The 16880-nt window shown below is 52.4% G+C and overlaps 1 protein-coding gene across 2 annotated transcripts in view; it reads right to left on the bottom strand.

The window, feature by feature from the left end:
- The window catches only part of C3H1orf226 (chromosome 3 C1orf226 homolog), a 358341-nt gene that overhangs the window by 13303 nt on the left and 328158 nt on the right, over nucleotides 1–16880 (bottom strand). For both annotated transcript variants that reach the window (XM_018046419.1, XM_018046420.1), the window contains exons 7-10: nucleotides 16643–16809; nucleotides 14763–14942; nucleotides 7189–7354; nucleotides 5654–5806 (exon numbers count right to left, since the gene is read on the bottom strand). In XM_018046419.1, coding sequence (XP_017901908.1) covers nucleotides 5654–5806; nucleotides 7189–7354; nucleotides 14763–14942; nucleotides 16643–16809 — 666 coding nt within the window. The remainder of the gene's footprint in view (nucleotides 1–5653; nucleotides 5807–7188; nucleotides 7355–14762; nucleotides 14943–16642; nucleotides 16810–16880) is intronic.

Here is a 16880-nt window from a genome sequence, read left to right as displayed (position 1 = left end):
CTCCCTGGTAACTCAGTGGGCTCCTTCACTGCAGCGTGGGGGCGCATTTCCTTTCAGGGACCCCGGCACCAGCCCTCCCCTTGTCTCTGCCTGCCCACTGGTTGGCCAATGTGGGGAGGATTTCCTCTGACCCTTCCCGTGGTCATATGGTAAGTCTTCCTGAAGCCCCACGTTATGGTTTAGCAAAGCTGCTTCTGCTTAGCACTGTCCTGTTCAAATACCATGTGCAGTTCCTTTGTGAGGGAGAGAGAGGCTGGACCCAAGGCCCCGTCGCGTCCCAGTCCTTTGCTGTGAGGCCACTCCCAGCCCCACCCCTACTGCCCTGCTCCTCACCCCACTTCTCGCCTCCCTCCACCCCCCACCGCCTCCAGCTGGCCCAGGAGCCAGGACATGCAGGTCCCACTCTCCCCCTACGGGGCACGGTGGTCTGCAGGCAGCCCTGACATGACTCTACTTCTTCCCGGGCCTGGTTCTCTGGGGGAGCAGGGGAGAGATTCTGAAGACTCTTTAGTCCTCACTCGGATGTCCCACTTCCCTAAATGGAAACATCACCTAAGCCCTCGGGAGCGTCCCCTTACAGACATCACTGTGCACATGTGGCCCCATGACGGGGCTCCTGAAGGAGGCCAGGGAGATGGGGAGAGGGAGCGGACCTGGGGAGGCCGCCCACGGTCTTGGCATACTGTGTGGGGAGGGCCAGGAGAGGACTCCTTCTCCCTCAGCCCAGGCCCTGCTCGCTCCTCCAGGACACCCACGCCACGGGCACAGCCAGGAACGTGTGTGCAGACACGCTCAGTCGTGCCCGTCTCTGCAACTCCACGGACTGTAGCCCACCAAACTCTTCTGCCCATGGGATTTCCCAGGCAAGAGTATTGGAGCGGCTGGCCACTTCCTTCTCCAGAGGACCTTCTCGACCCAGGGATGAACCTGCGCCTCCTGCCACTGGCAGTCATTGGCAGGCGACGCTTTACCGCTGAGCCACCTGGGCACAGAGCACAGTTTGAAAAAAGAGAGACAGAAAGCCATCTAAAGGCTGGGGACTGAGCCTGAGGGCCACAGCACATGCTAAGCATGCCCTGGAGGGGGTGCAAATTTAGCATTTTCTCCCTCAGGACAAGGTACTTTCCCACTTTCACGTTTAATGTAGTGTCATGACCCCAGGAGCATTCTCAATATGCAGAGTTCTGAGCAGGTTCAGCGCAGCAGAAATGCACGCAGCACACACCCACACTGACCAGGCACCCCTGAGCAGCAACGCTGCTTCTCAAATGCAGTCTCATTCACTCTTCGTTGAGGCTTTAGTGGGGTACTGTGTTCCCATTTTACAGGTGAGAAGATAAAGGTTCAGTTCCGTTCACTCAGCCAGAGAAGGGCAGAGGGTACGTAAACCTGGTTGACTGACCCTCCAACTCTCCTTCAAGGCCTGGCTCACCAAAGTCAAAGTCAAAATCAAAACCTTCCAAAGAGCTATATGTTCCGGTAACTGTAGCCTGATTGTCACGATGCTGGTTTTGAGAGAGCAGCTCCACGTTTCTCCAACATCTGTCTTTGCCAGCTTTCTGCCACCCCTTTCATTTCTGCTCCCTACAGGAAAGCCCACATCTCAGTGAGACAGGACCCCTCCGCTGAGCTGTGTCTCAGTGACACCGTAATCCTTCCAGGCAGGTGTGGGAAGGTGCCTGCTTTGTCTCCAGTATGGACATTTCTGGATTGCTCCCATCCAGCATCCTACCAACTACATATTTCAGACATTTATAGTCAGGGAATCAGTGAAATCTTATAATCTTGATGATCTTAACTCTATCTGAAAAGATCTATGATGTACTTTTTCAAGCACGCAAAACTTGCTGCTGCTGCCAAAATATTTCAATGATGTTCGGAGCTTGAAAAGGCCTGGGGTATGGGAGAGTCTGAACAAAAGAAACAGGTATAGACGAGGCATTACCGACATTTCGGGCTGGATAATTCTTTGTCGTGGGGGCTGTTCTGCACACTGTAGAAAATTTAGCAGCTTCCCTGGCTTCCAATCACTATGTGTCAACAGACTCCTTCCGAGTTGTGACAACCAAAAAGACATGGTCAAACATCCCCTGGGGGAGCGCCATCGCCTCTGGATAAGAACTGTTGGTATAGCCTGATCCTGCAAGGCTGGTCTGGACAAACTGCCTCTGAAGGTTCCTTTCCTCCTTGTTGGAAGCATGAGTTCTTTTTCTCAATACCACACCCTTGGGAACTGTGCGTCACGGAGCTGATGCCACCAGGCTTGGGGAGTGGGGTGGGGTGGGGTGGGGAGAAGGAGCAGGTAGAATAGAAGCAAGAAAAGACAATGGAAAAGCTTTTAGAAATAAGAAAGGTTTATTTAGCAAAAGCCACTAGACTAGTGACAACATCCAGGCAGTAAGTGCACTTACATGAACAGAATCTTTTCCCAGAGAGTTGATCCAACAGAGTTAATGCCACACAGTTTTAGGAAGTAGAAGGCTCAGGGAGAAGGCGAGGAATTGGGTGAGGGGTGAGGGGTAGGAGAAAGCAGTCAGGCAAAGAGAAAATAAAAAGGAATACAACCCCTAAAGGAGAGCAGTTGAGAGAAGTGAGGCTATGAAGAGGCTTTATAGACAGCATTGGTATCAGCAGGAATATGAGGAATATAGTTTTCAGTTCCAATATAGAGTCCATCCTGTGCAGAGCAATTCTTCCCTGGCTCCACACCTGTGAGAGCCTAGGGTGCCCAAGAGTCTGCTGGCACCCGGGAGAGGCTGGGGCAGGTACCGCAAGGGAGGTGCCCCTGGTGTCCACTCGTCCTCCACACAGGGCAGAGTAGAAGGATGAAAGAGAGGAGGGCAGGAGCTGAATTAGCAGAGCAAGAAGCAAGGGGGAGAGGACAGGGTGACATTGCTTGGAGGTTGGGGTCCACAATGCTCCCTTTCCGGCCCAGTGGCTGGTGACCTTTGAAGGCCCCTAGGTCTGTCCTCTGTCTCCTCCATCTCCACACACCCAGTGCACGCTGGCTGGGTCACACTAAGGATGATGCCAACACACACACCAGTGCTCCAGGGAGGACTTGAACTGGGGAAAGGATGGGGCCAACGTGGGTAGAAACCACCGTAGAGCCTCCTGAAGGGAAGGGTCTTGAATGGGTCCAAGTCAGTGGTACAGAGAACTTGTCTCTCCAATTCTTCAGTCTCTCTACCATCTCCTTTCTTCTTTCTCTTTGCAATCTTTTCAAGACCCTTTTAGAAACTATCTTCCCCACCCACTCTTCTCCCCACCCCAAACAAGCCCTCTCCTAGCACATTCCACACACCCAGTCCACTGGCTTCTGGCTTTGTCCTCAGCCCCTGCTTGCAGGCAGTGGGCCTGGAGAAACCAGACCTTCCCCTCCCCTGAACACCCCAACTTCTAATGAGCAAAGAGGTCCCACACTCAAGGAAGCCTAGGTTAGGATTTTGTAAGCTAGAGGGGCTCAGCCAAACTGGACTCCTGGCCCCTCTCCGTTGATTTCATGGTTCTTCCTTCCCTTCTGTCTCTGGACCTACTTCCAATGATCAACTAGAAAGTGTAACAAAACAGAGCCACCCCCTCTCCAACTAAATGCACATTAGGAAAAGAACACAAGTCTACTGTTGATTCAAACACTCTGGAGATTCCCATTCTCTTTTCTCTGTTCACTTCTGACAAGCCTACACACACATATACACCTTCTCTCACACGTGCGTGTCAAAGCAAGCAAACGTGTACACACAAGCACACACACATGCACCCACCTCATTTCAGTGATACCTTCATGCACCAAGGAAGGCTAACATAAAGCTGCCTTATTTCCTTTAATTTGGACTTCCGGGTCTAGCGGAAATCCAACTGTAGCTATAACAGAAGATCTGCACTTTCATTTCTGTATTTTATAAAGACAAGTTAGGCTCAAAGAACTTGATTTTGAAGCCACCACATCGTTACCAATTGATCCTCAAATACTGGGTTGGCCAGAAAGTTCATTCGGGTTTTCCCATAAGATGCTATGGAAAAACCTGAAAGAACATTTTAGCCAACCCCACAGTAACACAGTCTGGGTCTGGAATTTGCTGTTCAAGATAAAGACATTTCCCCAAACTTATACAGCACTAGCATGTCTCAGCTCTCTCTTCAGGCACCTTTAAACCTGTTACCAGCCACTGAGGGTCTTACTGGAGGCAAGGACACGCAAGCGTGCCCTCAGAGCCCCAGTCAGCCCAGAGTATCAGGCGGTAACCTCCGGGTCCAGATGGTAAAGGAGAGCTGCACGTGGCACTGTTTACAGGTGCGTTCAAGGCGCGCATCCACAGGGTGGCCGGTCAAGGGCAAAGTGGCTCTGGTCCCTGACTTAAGTGGCAGTGATTCTGAAGAGTGGACTTGAGCAGTCTCAGCTACCAGCCTGTGTTCTTTTTCTTCTCTTTTTGCAGTAAAAACTGCACACTTTCACCCAGTGGAGAGGACAGGTTGAGAGGTAAGGCTGGGGGCTCTGAGGCTTTTATAGAGGCAGAGTGCTACAACAGCTTCAGTAGGCACAGCCCTTGAGGCAGGACACAGGAGAGAGAGGGCAGCTTTCCAGCTTCCTTGGGGATGAGCTGGACTTGTAGGCAGGAGGTGGGCGGGGCATCACACTGAGGAATCAGACCTCGGTGATCTGGGGCAGTAGCGAGGCTGTCCTCCCCACTGGCTTCCATGGCAGGGCCTGAACGGTAGTGAAGTCCCATCTCCTTCTGGAGCAACGCTTGATGCCACCCAGAGAAAGCGCTTGGATCCAATTCATCTGAAAGCATATCCCCTCAATGCGACACATTCCAATCCACACACACACCAAAGGACTATCCTGTCCTTTAGCCTGGAGCATTGAACCTCTACAGTCTCTGCAGAGGCTTAGAGAAGTTATTCCTCCCAGGAAGGTCAGGGAAGAGTTAGGCAACTGGTAGCATCCTGGCATCTAAACACAAAGTACCTGAGAAGGTACCGATGGCTTCCTTTCATAGCCCGGACCACAGAAGTAGGGAGAGCAAGGGGACTATAAGGGCCTTACGTGACAGGGCAGAGCAGCCTGATGATGCGGTAGGTGGGAGCAGGTCCTTCAGCAGCCTGGTGGTCTTCAAGAGGGACCCTCTCCCAAAGCCATGGGCTCTGAAAGTCCCCTCCACTCCCAGTAGTCACAAGTAGGAGGGAGGAGTTGATTCACTTTTGGCAATCCAATTTCTTCCCCACTTGACCCTCCAAAGCAAAATCCTAATGCTTTTCTGAAACTGTAAACATTTCCAGGCCCCTGGATATCCTCAGCAGTGCCCATCTGCCCACCAGCTGGCAGCCCTACCCAGGCAGCAGCCAGACTCGGCCCTCCACACCTCGGCCTCCTCACCCCAGGGCACCTATACGGCGATTTCATCATCCAGGCTGTCGCCCAGCTCCTGCCTCTGCAGGACATTCAGCAGGCGAGGCAGCTCCTCCTGGGACCAGGAGTCCCGTTCCTCGCTCTCGTCCGTGTTGGACTCGTACTCCGAGGCGATGCCTGACTCTCGGAACTTGATGAGCTCCAGGCTGCCAAGGAGTGGCTGGCCCTGAGCAGGGGGCGGGGTGTCCTCGGGTGGGAGAAAGCGGAAACACTCCAGCTTCACCAAGCAGTCGCGCCTACCTAAGGGGCTGCCCGCTGGGTGGGCGAAGTCGGCCAAGCCCGCGCCCAGGGGCGGCGAGTGTAGGTCCTCCGGCTTCGGGGTCGTGGGGTCACAAAGCACAGGCAGGGCTCCAGAGCGGAAGGTGATCTCCAACAAGCTGTCCTGCGAGCCCACTGGAGGGGGAGACAACAGGAGGAGGGGCGGTATGAGCAAGGTGGTCGGTTTGAAAGCCATCCTTGGCCCACCCAGGTCCCTGGCCATCTTGGGGGGAGTGGGTAAGGGTGGGCTTTTCAGTCCTTCCTTCCGCTTGGCTCAGAATGGACATGCCAGGCTAGGGGGAGGAGCCGGGGAAAGAGGCAAAGGCGGGGCCATGACCGCGATGGGGCTGGCAAGACCCGCATCCAGGGAACGCGGTAGGAAAGAGGCACAAACGGAAGAGCTATGTTAGAAGTATGTGGAAACGTTTAGTGCAACCTTGTAAACTGGCATTAATACAACAGGGCCTTGATAAAGAAAATCCAAAAGGGCTTTCAGAGTGGTAAAGCACAGCGGTTCCCTATCCATACTTTTGGGCCACTTTAAAAACAGAAGTTCTAAGGTCTGCCCGAGACCTACCAATGCAGAATCTCTGTGGGTTGGATCTGGGAGTATCCATTTTTAAAGAAGCTCCCAGGGTAGTTTGGGAGAACTACTGGTATAAGGTGGAAAGCATCTGTTTTATGATCAGACCCGAGTTTGAATCTTGGCTCCACACTGTGCTAGTCCTGAAACCTCGAGCTAGTAATTTAATCTCTGGGTCTGTTTCTTCATCTGTAAAATGGGCACAAAATCATCTGCCACTGTAGGGATTAAATGCGATCATGCATATGATCAGTCGATACTGGTCCACAGTCAGTGTGCACTTAGAGCAGCAGACAGCCCAGGGGCAAGTTCCACGCACCACAGAGACACACTGTCTCCCAGCACTTCCCAGCGCAGCCCGGATCGGCTGGGAGTAGAGGCAGGCATCTCAGGCTGGGAGCCAAGCAACCTCTGCCCTAGCCAGCAGAGTGAGCTGGCCACAGGTGCTCCTCTGCTTTACCCACTGAGAGGCAGACTGCTACCAGCCTTTTCTGCGCTACTGAGTTATGCAGGGGGAGTAAACTACTGGACAGACTGACGTCTCCTGCAGAGCTCTCAAAGAGCATGACTCACAATAGATGCTCAGTGTATTTCGATTGGAAAAGCCCTCTGAGGAGGAACCAGGTGGCCTCAGGATGTGAAGAGCCTGGGGGCCCATCAAGGAGAGGCTGGGTGAACATGTGGTGGTGACTCCTGGGGACTTTCAAGGTCAAATCTGGGCACTGGGCTAGAAGGCAGCCAAGACCCTCTACGGCCCTGCCATTTTATAATTCCATGAAGTGTGTGGATGGAACAAACAAAACTGCTTATATTTTATGCTAGGATAACCAGGGCAGGCCAGGGGTCCAACAGTACCACCAAAAGGTTTGGGGAAGATAACACGCAGTTCCAGAGCCTCCACGGGGAGGTGAGGCCAGGCAGGGCCCTCGCTTACTGGCATTCTGTCCCGATAGCTTCAGCTCCAACTCCTGCACCTGCTTGACCAGCAGGGAGATGTGTTGGAGCATGTCCTTGTTTTGCAGCAGGAGCTGGTGCACACGAGCCTGGGCCTCCAGCCGTGCTGCGGCCTCAGCAGCCAGCTGGTCCTTCAGCAAGTGAACCTGCAGAGAGCGGGGAGGCAGAGAAGACAGCGAGGAGACAGGGCGGAGAGAAGAGAGGGATGTGAATGTAAACGAGAGTCACTGGTGGAGGGCCAGGGCCAGACATGCCTTCCAGCTTCAATTCAAGACGGAGAAGCCCTTTCCCAGGCAAAATGAGCACCATTTTGCAGAGGAGCAGCTGAAAGAAGCTGGGCTACCGGATCTGCATTCCAAGTGGGGCCCATGATGTGCCATTCACGTACCACTTGGAGCCCCACACCAAGAGCAAGAGGTAGGAAAGAGTTGTGTTCCAGCCCCAGCCCCGGCAGAACCACTGACAGCTAACAGACTACCGCCGTGTTGAGGCAGGTACCTTTTTCTCACCTTGTTTTTTCAAAAACAAAGCTAAAAACCTGATATGCTGACCCACTAGCAAAGAACAGTGTCACAGCAGACCCCCGTCACAATCTTCCTTCTCCCCTTCCTCACACCCAAACGGCATGAGAAACAGGAAGCCAGGCGCATGCCCTTTCTAAGTCAGTGAGGTGACGGTGACGAAGTCGGTGTTTCCACACCTGTGGTGGGGGTCAGCTTCCTGCCCAGACCTTCCGCTCCCTTTTATTTCCGGAGGCCTCTGGGAGCATGTCTCGTACCTGGTGGGGGTCAGACAGCTGCTGACTGACTAACCACAGGGCTTCGTCCAGCAGCCCCGGCAGGTGGCTGTCAGCCTGAGGTGACAGCTTCCAGAGCCGCCCTCTCTGGGGAGGGGGACCCTCGCCCTCTCACTGTCCCACCCTCTCACTAGAGCACCAGCAATGGCACCCTGAGTGCTCGGGGCCCAGGGGGCCTCTCTGCTGCAGGTGTGCAGTCTGGGTGCGGGGACACAACCCAGGGGGAGGAGATGTGCGGATTCCCTCAGGACTCTGGCTTGACGACACTAAGTCACACAACAAGGACAGCAATGTGTGACTTTTGTGCTGAGAAGTGGATAAAAGGGCCTCTGGGAGGTTTCTGAAGGTCCCTGAATAAGGGGAGCTCATGAATTTGGTGGTTAAGACCAAAGCAGCCTGTACGAAAGAGGGTTTTCTTGAACCAAAAACACAGTGTGGATGAAGACACAGAGTCAGGAGGACTGGGCTGGGACAGGTAGAGCCAAGAGCGGAGGAGAGAGAAGGAAGGAACTGGAAGAGTCGATTCTCTGACTCAGACAACAAATGCTCTGGGTTTCTGAAGAGCCATCTGCTCCAGAGAGATTCACATTCTGTCAGGGAGTAACAGGTCATGTTCACCCCACGGTCAGGCCGAGCTTGGCCCAGAGTCCTGCCAGGGCAGTGTCTGCCCTCCCGGCAGCCAGCCCTCAGAGATCACACTTTTGGATGCAGTGGCTGCTTCCTTCCCCCAGCTCCTCACCCCGGCCCAGATTTGAGGACCTGACCTTGCCGTTGTTGGCTCTGCTGCTAAGTGGAGCCACTAATGAGATTAACTGCCACCTTCCATTAGCGGCTCCTGAGGTTAGGCCTATCGTTCCCCCAGGGGGAGGATGCCTAAGGAATCTAAAGTGAATCTGTCCTTCACCAGGCGCTGCTAAGGATAAGACTGATCTTCCAGTCCAGACATCAGCCTCAAATAAACTAAGGAGAGATCTAGAGAAGGGCAAGAACAGGGAAAGCAGCAGCAATAATATTTTAATCCAGTATCAGATGGTAGATGGCTACTAAGCCTCTGTCTTCCTTGCAAAAATGAGGCATGGAGACAGTTCACTGAAAGAGTCCCCAAAATCCTGCTGGTTCTGAGAATCAGGACAATCGCTGTGGGAACCTCACCCCTACAAGTGCCCCCAGAGGAAACCATAACCTTCCATCTGCCAGTAAATGTAATTTATTCCAACTAAGAGCATCATTGAGAGGAATGTACTGGGCAGACAGAATTGCTAATTATCCATTTTCTATTTTCTTCAGAGCAAAACAGAAACACGAGGCATAAACATGGAGCAAAACTTTCAATGCATGTAAACTGAAACAGTGGGGAATCTCACCTACCAGTAACTGACATCTACAGAGGGCTCCCTGCACACAAAGGCCACAGACTCAGGTCCCCAAACCCCGTGTCTGAACCTGCCCGCGGAAGAGGCCATTTGAGAGCACTGGACCAGGAGCTGAAAGCTCGAATCTGTCGGTTACTCCCTATTCAACTGTTGGTAATACGCTTCTACCTGCACCTCACTGTCTCCATTTTTCAACTGAGAGGCTTGGCCAGAGGCTTGGTCAGTGTATGAGTCCATATCAGGTGAATGGAATAGTCAGTACCAGGTGCCATTGGTTAAAGGCTCCTTGAAGAACACTCCTAGATTTCCTCTGGGAAGTCAGAGAATTAGGACGGGCGACAAAAAAGGAATTCCCTCCTGCAGAAGCCGGGGTCGGGGTGGGGCGGGGGGTGGGGGGGATACCAAAATCTGGAAGTTTCTTTTGCACATAACCATTCCAGCAGGGGAGTTACCATTAGTACATAAAAAACGACCCTTGAATCAAATCTTTCATCACAAATCCACAGGCACTCAGTACTATGAGAAAAAGTTGTGTTTGAGTGTTCCTTGTATTAGTCTAAACAAGAACTTTAGCTTTGCAAACGTAGACTTATAACATTTCAGGTGTTTTCAAACCCTGGGAATTCGAAAGCACACGCTGCTGCTGCCGCCCAAACCCAGCGCTAAGGAGCCCTTCTGTTCCGCAGCCATCCAAATGGGCAGCAGGCATAAGGCTCAGGCCTCTCGCTGCAGCAGTCTGCACCCCAGGAGTACGAAACCCAGGCCAAGCTGGGACAAAATAGCCCGAGATTCCTCTAAATTTGAGGCAATTTAACAGTCCTTGTGTTTCGCATATGTGGGTCTGGCCACGAAGCACTGAAATGAAGCAGCATTATTTTCAGCTTTGGCTTGGGCAGTCAGCTACAGCTGTGTGCTCGCTTCCCTCACTGTACAACAGGAGCAGATACCACCTCCCCCTCCCTACCAGACGGGACTTATTTGTATTCAGCACGCTCTTCTTTTAAAACCTCAAACACCTTTTGCCAAGGCAGGCTATGTTAATTTCTGAAAAGGTAGCAGATAGTTTTGCCTTTCCAGAATCATGTGGTCTTTGGTAGTGACTATTCTGGGCTTCCCAGGTGGCGCTAGTGGTAAAGAATCCGTCTGCCACGGGATTGATCCCCTGGAGGAGAGCATGGCAACTCACTCCAGTATTTTTGCCTGGAGAATCCCATGCACAGAGGAGCCTGGTGCGCTACAGTCCACAGGGTTGCAAAGAGTCAGACCAGACCGAGATGACTTAGCATGTACACATTCTGGTCACAGACTAAATCGGGGGGAAGGCCACGCCTGGAGTCGGTGTCCAGTTCTGCGTTTTGGCCGTAGCAGTACAAGTGTAAGTTCAGCCCTGTGCCCTCCAGCTCTGTGCCACTTCCCCAGACTCAGACAGCCGCCCACAACCCACCCAGCAACACCAGACCACTGCCCATTGGCCCTCCAGCCTACTTGCCTGGACTCCAGCTCCTCCGTGAGAAGTGGGGGCAGGGCCAGGCTGGAGTTAGGGAGCGGCAGGCACATGGAAATGGCAGTGGAGAGAACCAGAGCAGTTTGCCCCCCCACACACACGGGACACACAAGCGGAGGCAGGCGGCTCTGTCTCTGCATGCATGAGGCAGGGGCCTGGGCAGTGCACCCAGGGCGCTGGGAACTGGAGAAGCCGCGAGGACAGAGGCTACATCTAGGGTCTGGCGGGGGGCTGGGGGGAGGACTGCGAAGGTTTTTCAGCGCTGTTCCTCTAGCTATAGCATACACAATTGCAAAGCATTAAGTAACTGATCGCTTGTTTCAGAACAAGTGGCAGCAGGTAGAGAAGTCTTTCAATAGCAATACTGAGCTGCAGGACAACATTTTCCCCAGGAGCCAGGCTAGGAGTTGGCAAACTGTGAAGTGACCTGGCCTACTTAACCACTGCCAGTCAGCCACAGTGCCCGGATCAATTCTGGAGCTACGTGGGCCCAGCCCGTGGCCATGCGGGTGCCAGCTACAACCCAGCTTTGGTTCAAGGCTTGATTATACTTCAGTTCGCATCCTTGAACTTCTTGTCCATCTAAAAGCAGGAAGCTAGTGCAGCCACGCAAGCCTCATGCTGGGGTCAGGAAAGTGGTCCGAAGGGCTTGGGGTTCACTATTTATGTGCTGAGATCTAGTCTAGAAATGCTTAAGAGGCAGCTGAGCAACACCTTTGCCCATGTACCTTGAAGGCCAAGGCAAGGCCTTTCTAGACCATCTCTGAACCAATTTAGGGAGAGGATGGGAGAGGTCTTGAGGTCTGAGACCAAATCAGAACACTGTGAAGGAGATCTAAGACTGATCCCAGTGATAACAGTAGAACCAGACTGATCTTTGAGAATAAATGGGGAGAGTGCATAAATCGTGCAACAAGGGATCCCGAGAGTACACCTGTTTGCAAGAAACTGTCTTTATCCTTAGCTCTTCTCAGGAGTCACACAGGAGAACTTGGATACTCCCAGAACAAAGGAAAATGTGTTCCCACCTGAAATGCTGAGGTCACAGTACTACCCATTGGAATCCCAGGGACTGCTGGCAGTTTTACAAAGATAGGCAGAAACCTTGCGGTTTGATGGCAATAGAATCTGACAGCACAAGGAAAAGCTGACCTCACGCTGGACACTGTGCAGAGAAACCAAGTAAGCCAGACTTGATATAGTTTAAAAGCAGGAAAGATGTTAAGAAGACCTATTTATTAATCCACCTATATATATATCTTATATAATTGTTTACACCCAAAGATTTGGATACTAATAAAATGCCCTTGGATCAAATGCTACAAAGAGAGAAAGAGAGGAACATGCAGAGAAACCTGTAACTGAAGGCTGGTTTAGGACTGAATCGGTTTGGAGGACAAGAAGAGCTGAAAGCCAGTCACAAGGTACGACATGTCAGCTGTATACCCAGGCAGCGAAAGATGAAGGAAACCGAAGAGACTGCCTATAAGGACGGCAGGGAGGGGAAGACAACTTCTGCTCAAGCAGCTCTGTGATGACCTCAAGGTACTGTCTGACCCCAACATTTTAGAAGGCTACGGTCCTACCCAAAGTCGTTTTACCCATGGGAGATACTGATGTGCTCTAGTGGCCTTTTAGACATGTCACAGACTGAACAGATTCAACCCGGGCACTGCCACCTATAATCACCAGATTCCAAGTGTGGAAGTGGCTGAACTGAGAGAGGCTCATCAAGTGAACTACAAACACAACACTCTTCCCATCTCCTAGCTTCACTGTCTTCTACAACACAGGCAGTTAAAACAGGGCCAGAGAGCGATGTCTCCTTGAGACAGATGCTTGATTCTGGGCCAAAGAACCACTCTGAGGGTTTCATCCTGACTGGGAGACAGACCTATGATAAACTGCAGGTCCTATGGCTTTGCAGACCATGCATCCTTTGACTACCACAGCACTCTTCTTCTTGTGCAGATTATACGTTTGCAAATAGTTTTTCTTCAGTATTTAGCAGTGACTTCAAATTCAAATGCCTCTCTGATAACATTCATCATGAATATGCATCAAGCTCATTCTTAGATAAATACTAATTACTTGGTAATTGATATGCTGAAAGAGGAAAGTATCGTGGGTTGGAGGATGGATGTGGGTTGCCGAATGGCCCTGTGCTGGAGCATTCTGGCTTTGTGCTCCTGTCAGCCATCACACCCGGCACATCATTAATTACAGGAGATGAATACAATTATTTGACAAAAGGCAGTGATTTTTCCCCCAAATATCAGAAGCCATAAATGACATCCCTCCTCTTTGTTGCTGTTTTGGGAATACCTGCAGATCCTCCCAGTATCAGCACATACCCTTTTGGATCATGGTCAGTATTTTTAAAAAGGTTCAAACCACTTGGGAGCAGTGCCCCACTGATTTTATTCTCTTGAAACCCGGTTGCAAAAGGCACCCACAAGGCTGAGCCTCAGGCCCAGGTCAATGTGAGACTGCTATAAGAAGGTCTTTTCAAGACCCAAGTCATTGTATCACTTTGGTTAGGCTGCCGGATACTTCCTCAAGGAGTTTGTGTTGGGAAAGACAGCTCTGCCTGTGTGATCCACTCCACCTGGGGGTCATGAGAAGAATAGGAGAAATGACAAGGATCAATAAGAGCTCTCTAGAGACATCTTCTTATTCTCATTCCAGAATGCAGAAGACCTCAGAGGCCAGCCTGATCGAGCAGATGTGGAATGCCAATGCCGAGAGCTGCCTTCCCAAATCTCTCACCAACTCTCCAAACCCTGAATCCCCGCTCCTCACTGTTTTCATCTGCCCATTAGGTCCTGACCCCATCTGACTCTTACCTTAGGAGTCAGCCTTTGAATAGTACCAATGATGCACTCACCATCCCCTGATTGCCCGGAGAGAAGATGAAGCTCAGACTCACAAGTTCCAAGGAAGATGTGGACGACAACGCCCTCCACAGAAAGCAAGCAGAAGGGATCCCTGCTAACAGCAGCAGGGAAATCAGCTCGCCCCTCCTTTATAAAGCAACAGCAGCCCAATGAGTCCTCAGGGCTCAAACAGTGCTTGATTCCTGAAAGCCAGGCCAGTTCTTCCCATTATGGCTCAAATACCTAAGTTCCTGTAAGGAAATGTACAAGAGAAGGAGAAGAGGGTAGCAGAGGATGAGCTGGTTAGAAAGCATCACTGACTCAATGGACATGAATGGGAGCAAATTCAGGGAGATAGTGGAGGACAGAAGAGGCCAGCGTGCTATAGTCCATGGGGTTGCAAAGAGTTCGACAGGACTGAGCGACTGAACAACAAGTTCCTGGAAGTTAAATCCCATTATAATCAAGGCCAGTATGGTATCAAGTCCTGCCTGGAGAAATCTTTACAGACATAGAGAAATCCTGCCTGGAATGAGTAGATGACTAAAGGAGGCATGGAAACCTCTAAGGACAAGGTTTCCAGGATGGTAGAGTCTGCGGAGGCATTTGGCACAAATTCATACTTTAAGAGTGGTATCACAAAGTCACACCTATCCTCACACCTGTCCTGACCCACACACCAGGAAAAGAAGGCAGGAAAGGAAGGGTGAAATTATGTTCCTTAGTAAGTTCAAGTCATGACCCAACAACATCCAGCCAAGCCAGCCAAGCCCAACTCAGAGTGGGGGATACATGGGAAACCAAAACGTTTTTTCCCATTTCATCTGCATCCCCCCTTTCTCCTCTCCCCACCTCCCCCCTTCCCCAACAAGCAATGATCCAACAGCATGAGCCATCCCTTATAGCTCCCTAGATTTTAAAACCTGCCCTGTGCCCCCCGCTAGGGAAGGTGCGTCAAGCCCATGAGAGTGGAGCCTGCGAAGAAGGGAGGAGGCTGAGGAGAACCTGGGCCACAGCCACTTGCGTCTGCTGCTGCTGCTGCTGGAGGAGCTGCTGGAGAAGCTGCATCTGGTGGTGGGTGGACAGTGGCGTGCCCGCGCCCAAGCCCGGGGGCTTCGAGGAAGAAGAGGGAAGGAGCATCCTGGGCGAAGCTGTCAGCATGGGCTCCTGGGGGTGGGGTGAGACCTGGAGGAGAGGAGAAGACACGGTGTGAGCCTGGGCACGTGCCTCCTTTAGACAACTTACTCTGTCTTCAATATACACAGTATGTCTAATACGAGGCTGGGGTGAAATGGCCCACTTGTAACAAAGAGCTGGAAATGCTGCGTCTTCAATGGAAATGTGGACAGGACACCCCCACCCCCCACCACCCCCAGAAGGGATGATCTGATGGCCTGGGCTGGGACCACAGAGTCAGAAAACCCTATCTGTATAGCTGAGTTCCTGATGCGATATGATGGGAGCCCAGGCAGCTGATCCTGTTCCATTTCTTGCCCAGGGCTTCCAGCTCTCCCACATTGTTGAGTTACCTGAGGTTCTGGTCTTGGATCTATTTCTGTGAAAGAGAGCTACCTACACCTTGCTATGAGGCAGCTTCTACCTTCACTCTGCTGTGTCCTCAGGGCTCTCTCCTCCCGGGTCTGCAGGGTCTCCCGAGTTGACCACTGGAGGAAGAGGCCATGAGGGAGGTGCTCCAACCCAGCACCACCTCCTCACAATGGGAGCTCCAGAGAAGAAAGTCTGGACACACACAGATCGTGGGCTGGGGAGATCCTCTCTCTGAAAGGGGAAAGCAGCTTCCGTTCCCTTCCCTCCCGTCTCCCTCCTGATAGCTGGACATCGTCACTAGGCGGCTTCTGTGAGCCAGAGAATTCTGCTGCAGCAGCTATGCCACTGGCCCTTCCTTAGGTGTGCAAGAGGAAGCGCCAGGGACAGAGGCTTCTGCCGCGTGCAGAGTACAAACTGGGCGCCACAGAAAATATCAGGCAGACACTACGGAACAATACCGCCTCTCAAACTAGACAGGTCTCCCCTTCCGATGGACTAGCCTAACGACCTCCTCTTGGGAAAAGCTGTTACATGGTGAGGAAAGAGGGGCACTCATGGTACAGGGGACTGGCCGGGAGTCTAAGGCAAGGGCAATCTGTCAGAATTTTCCTTCTGTGAGTGTGTGTCAGGGGTGTGTAGGGGGGAGGGGCGGCGTGTGTCTGTTTCAGGGGCCGTGTGTGTTGCGGGGGGGGGGGGAGCAGGGGCCATGTGTGGGGGCGGGGGCCAGGGGTGTTGGTTTTGTCTTCAGGTTGGAAGTTCTCAGTTTCACCTGGATCATATCAGAAACCCCTTGAGGGCATCCATCATCTCACCCATAAAAACAGGAGTTTGGAATGGAGGGTGCCTAAGGTGGTCTTGCAGTTTCCAAACTCCAATGGGCCAATTTGCAGCCTTCCCAGCAGCATCAAAGGCACACATCCTAGCCATAGGCAGAGACAGCCCAAACTCACCCTGCTCCTTCAGCTAAGCCCCAGGGGATCGCATTGTGTTGTGCAAGGATTAGCCACGTGCACAGGTACTGTGACCCGATGAGGTGCTATCAAAGCTGGGGCTTCCAGTGAGAAGCAGGGAGCTGAGTACTGATGGGCCCTGGAGGGTAATGCGCATCAGGAATGAGCTCTGAGAAATCCTGACATGCAGCCACGCCTAGCATCAATTCACAGGGACTGAATCTCCAGATTCAGTCTGAAAGGAAGTAACACATGCCGCAGAGCCACCACTGTGCTGGCAGAGGCTAAGAGGTGATGGACGGGGGCTGAGGCCGTGACACAGGCCGCTCTGGGAGGTGGCATGCACGCAGCTGTGTGGATCACCTGGTTGGGCTGCCTCCTGCCTACCTTGGGGTCTGTGTGGGAGCCTCCTTCTTTCCCTACAGCGTCAAGGTCGGTCACGCCTCGGCTGAATTCCAGGGTGTCGTTCCCTGGGAGTGGGACCTCGACCGCATCGATGTCCGTCTCCTCTGCAGTGGCCGTGGAGGTCCTCTCGGCTCCGGTGAGCTGGCGGCCTGCAGGGACAACAGAGAGGGTGGGAAGGGCAGAGCCACACCAAGAACAACATCCTCCTGCCCACCACTTC

This window comes from Capra hircus, chromosome 3 (genome assembly GCF_001704415.2).
Source record: "Capra hircus breed San Clemente chromosome 3, ASM170441v1, whole genome shotgun sequence".
Lineage (NCBI taxonomy): Eukaryota > Metazoa > Chordata > Mammalia > Artiodactyla > Bovidae > Capra > Capra hircus.
This window is presented reverse-complemented; position numbering and strand designations above follow the sequence as displayed.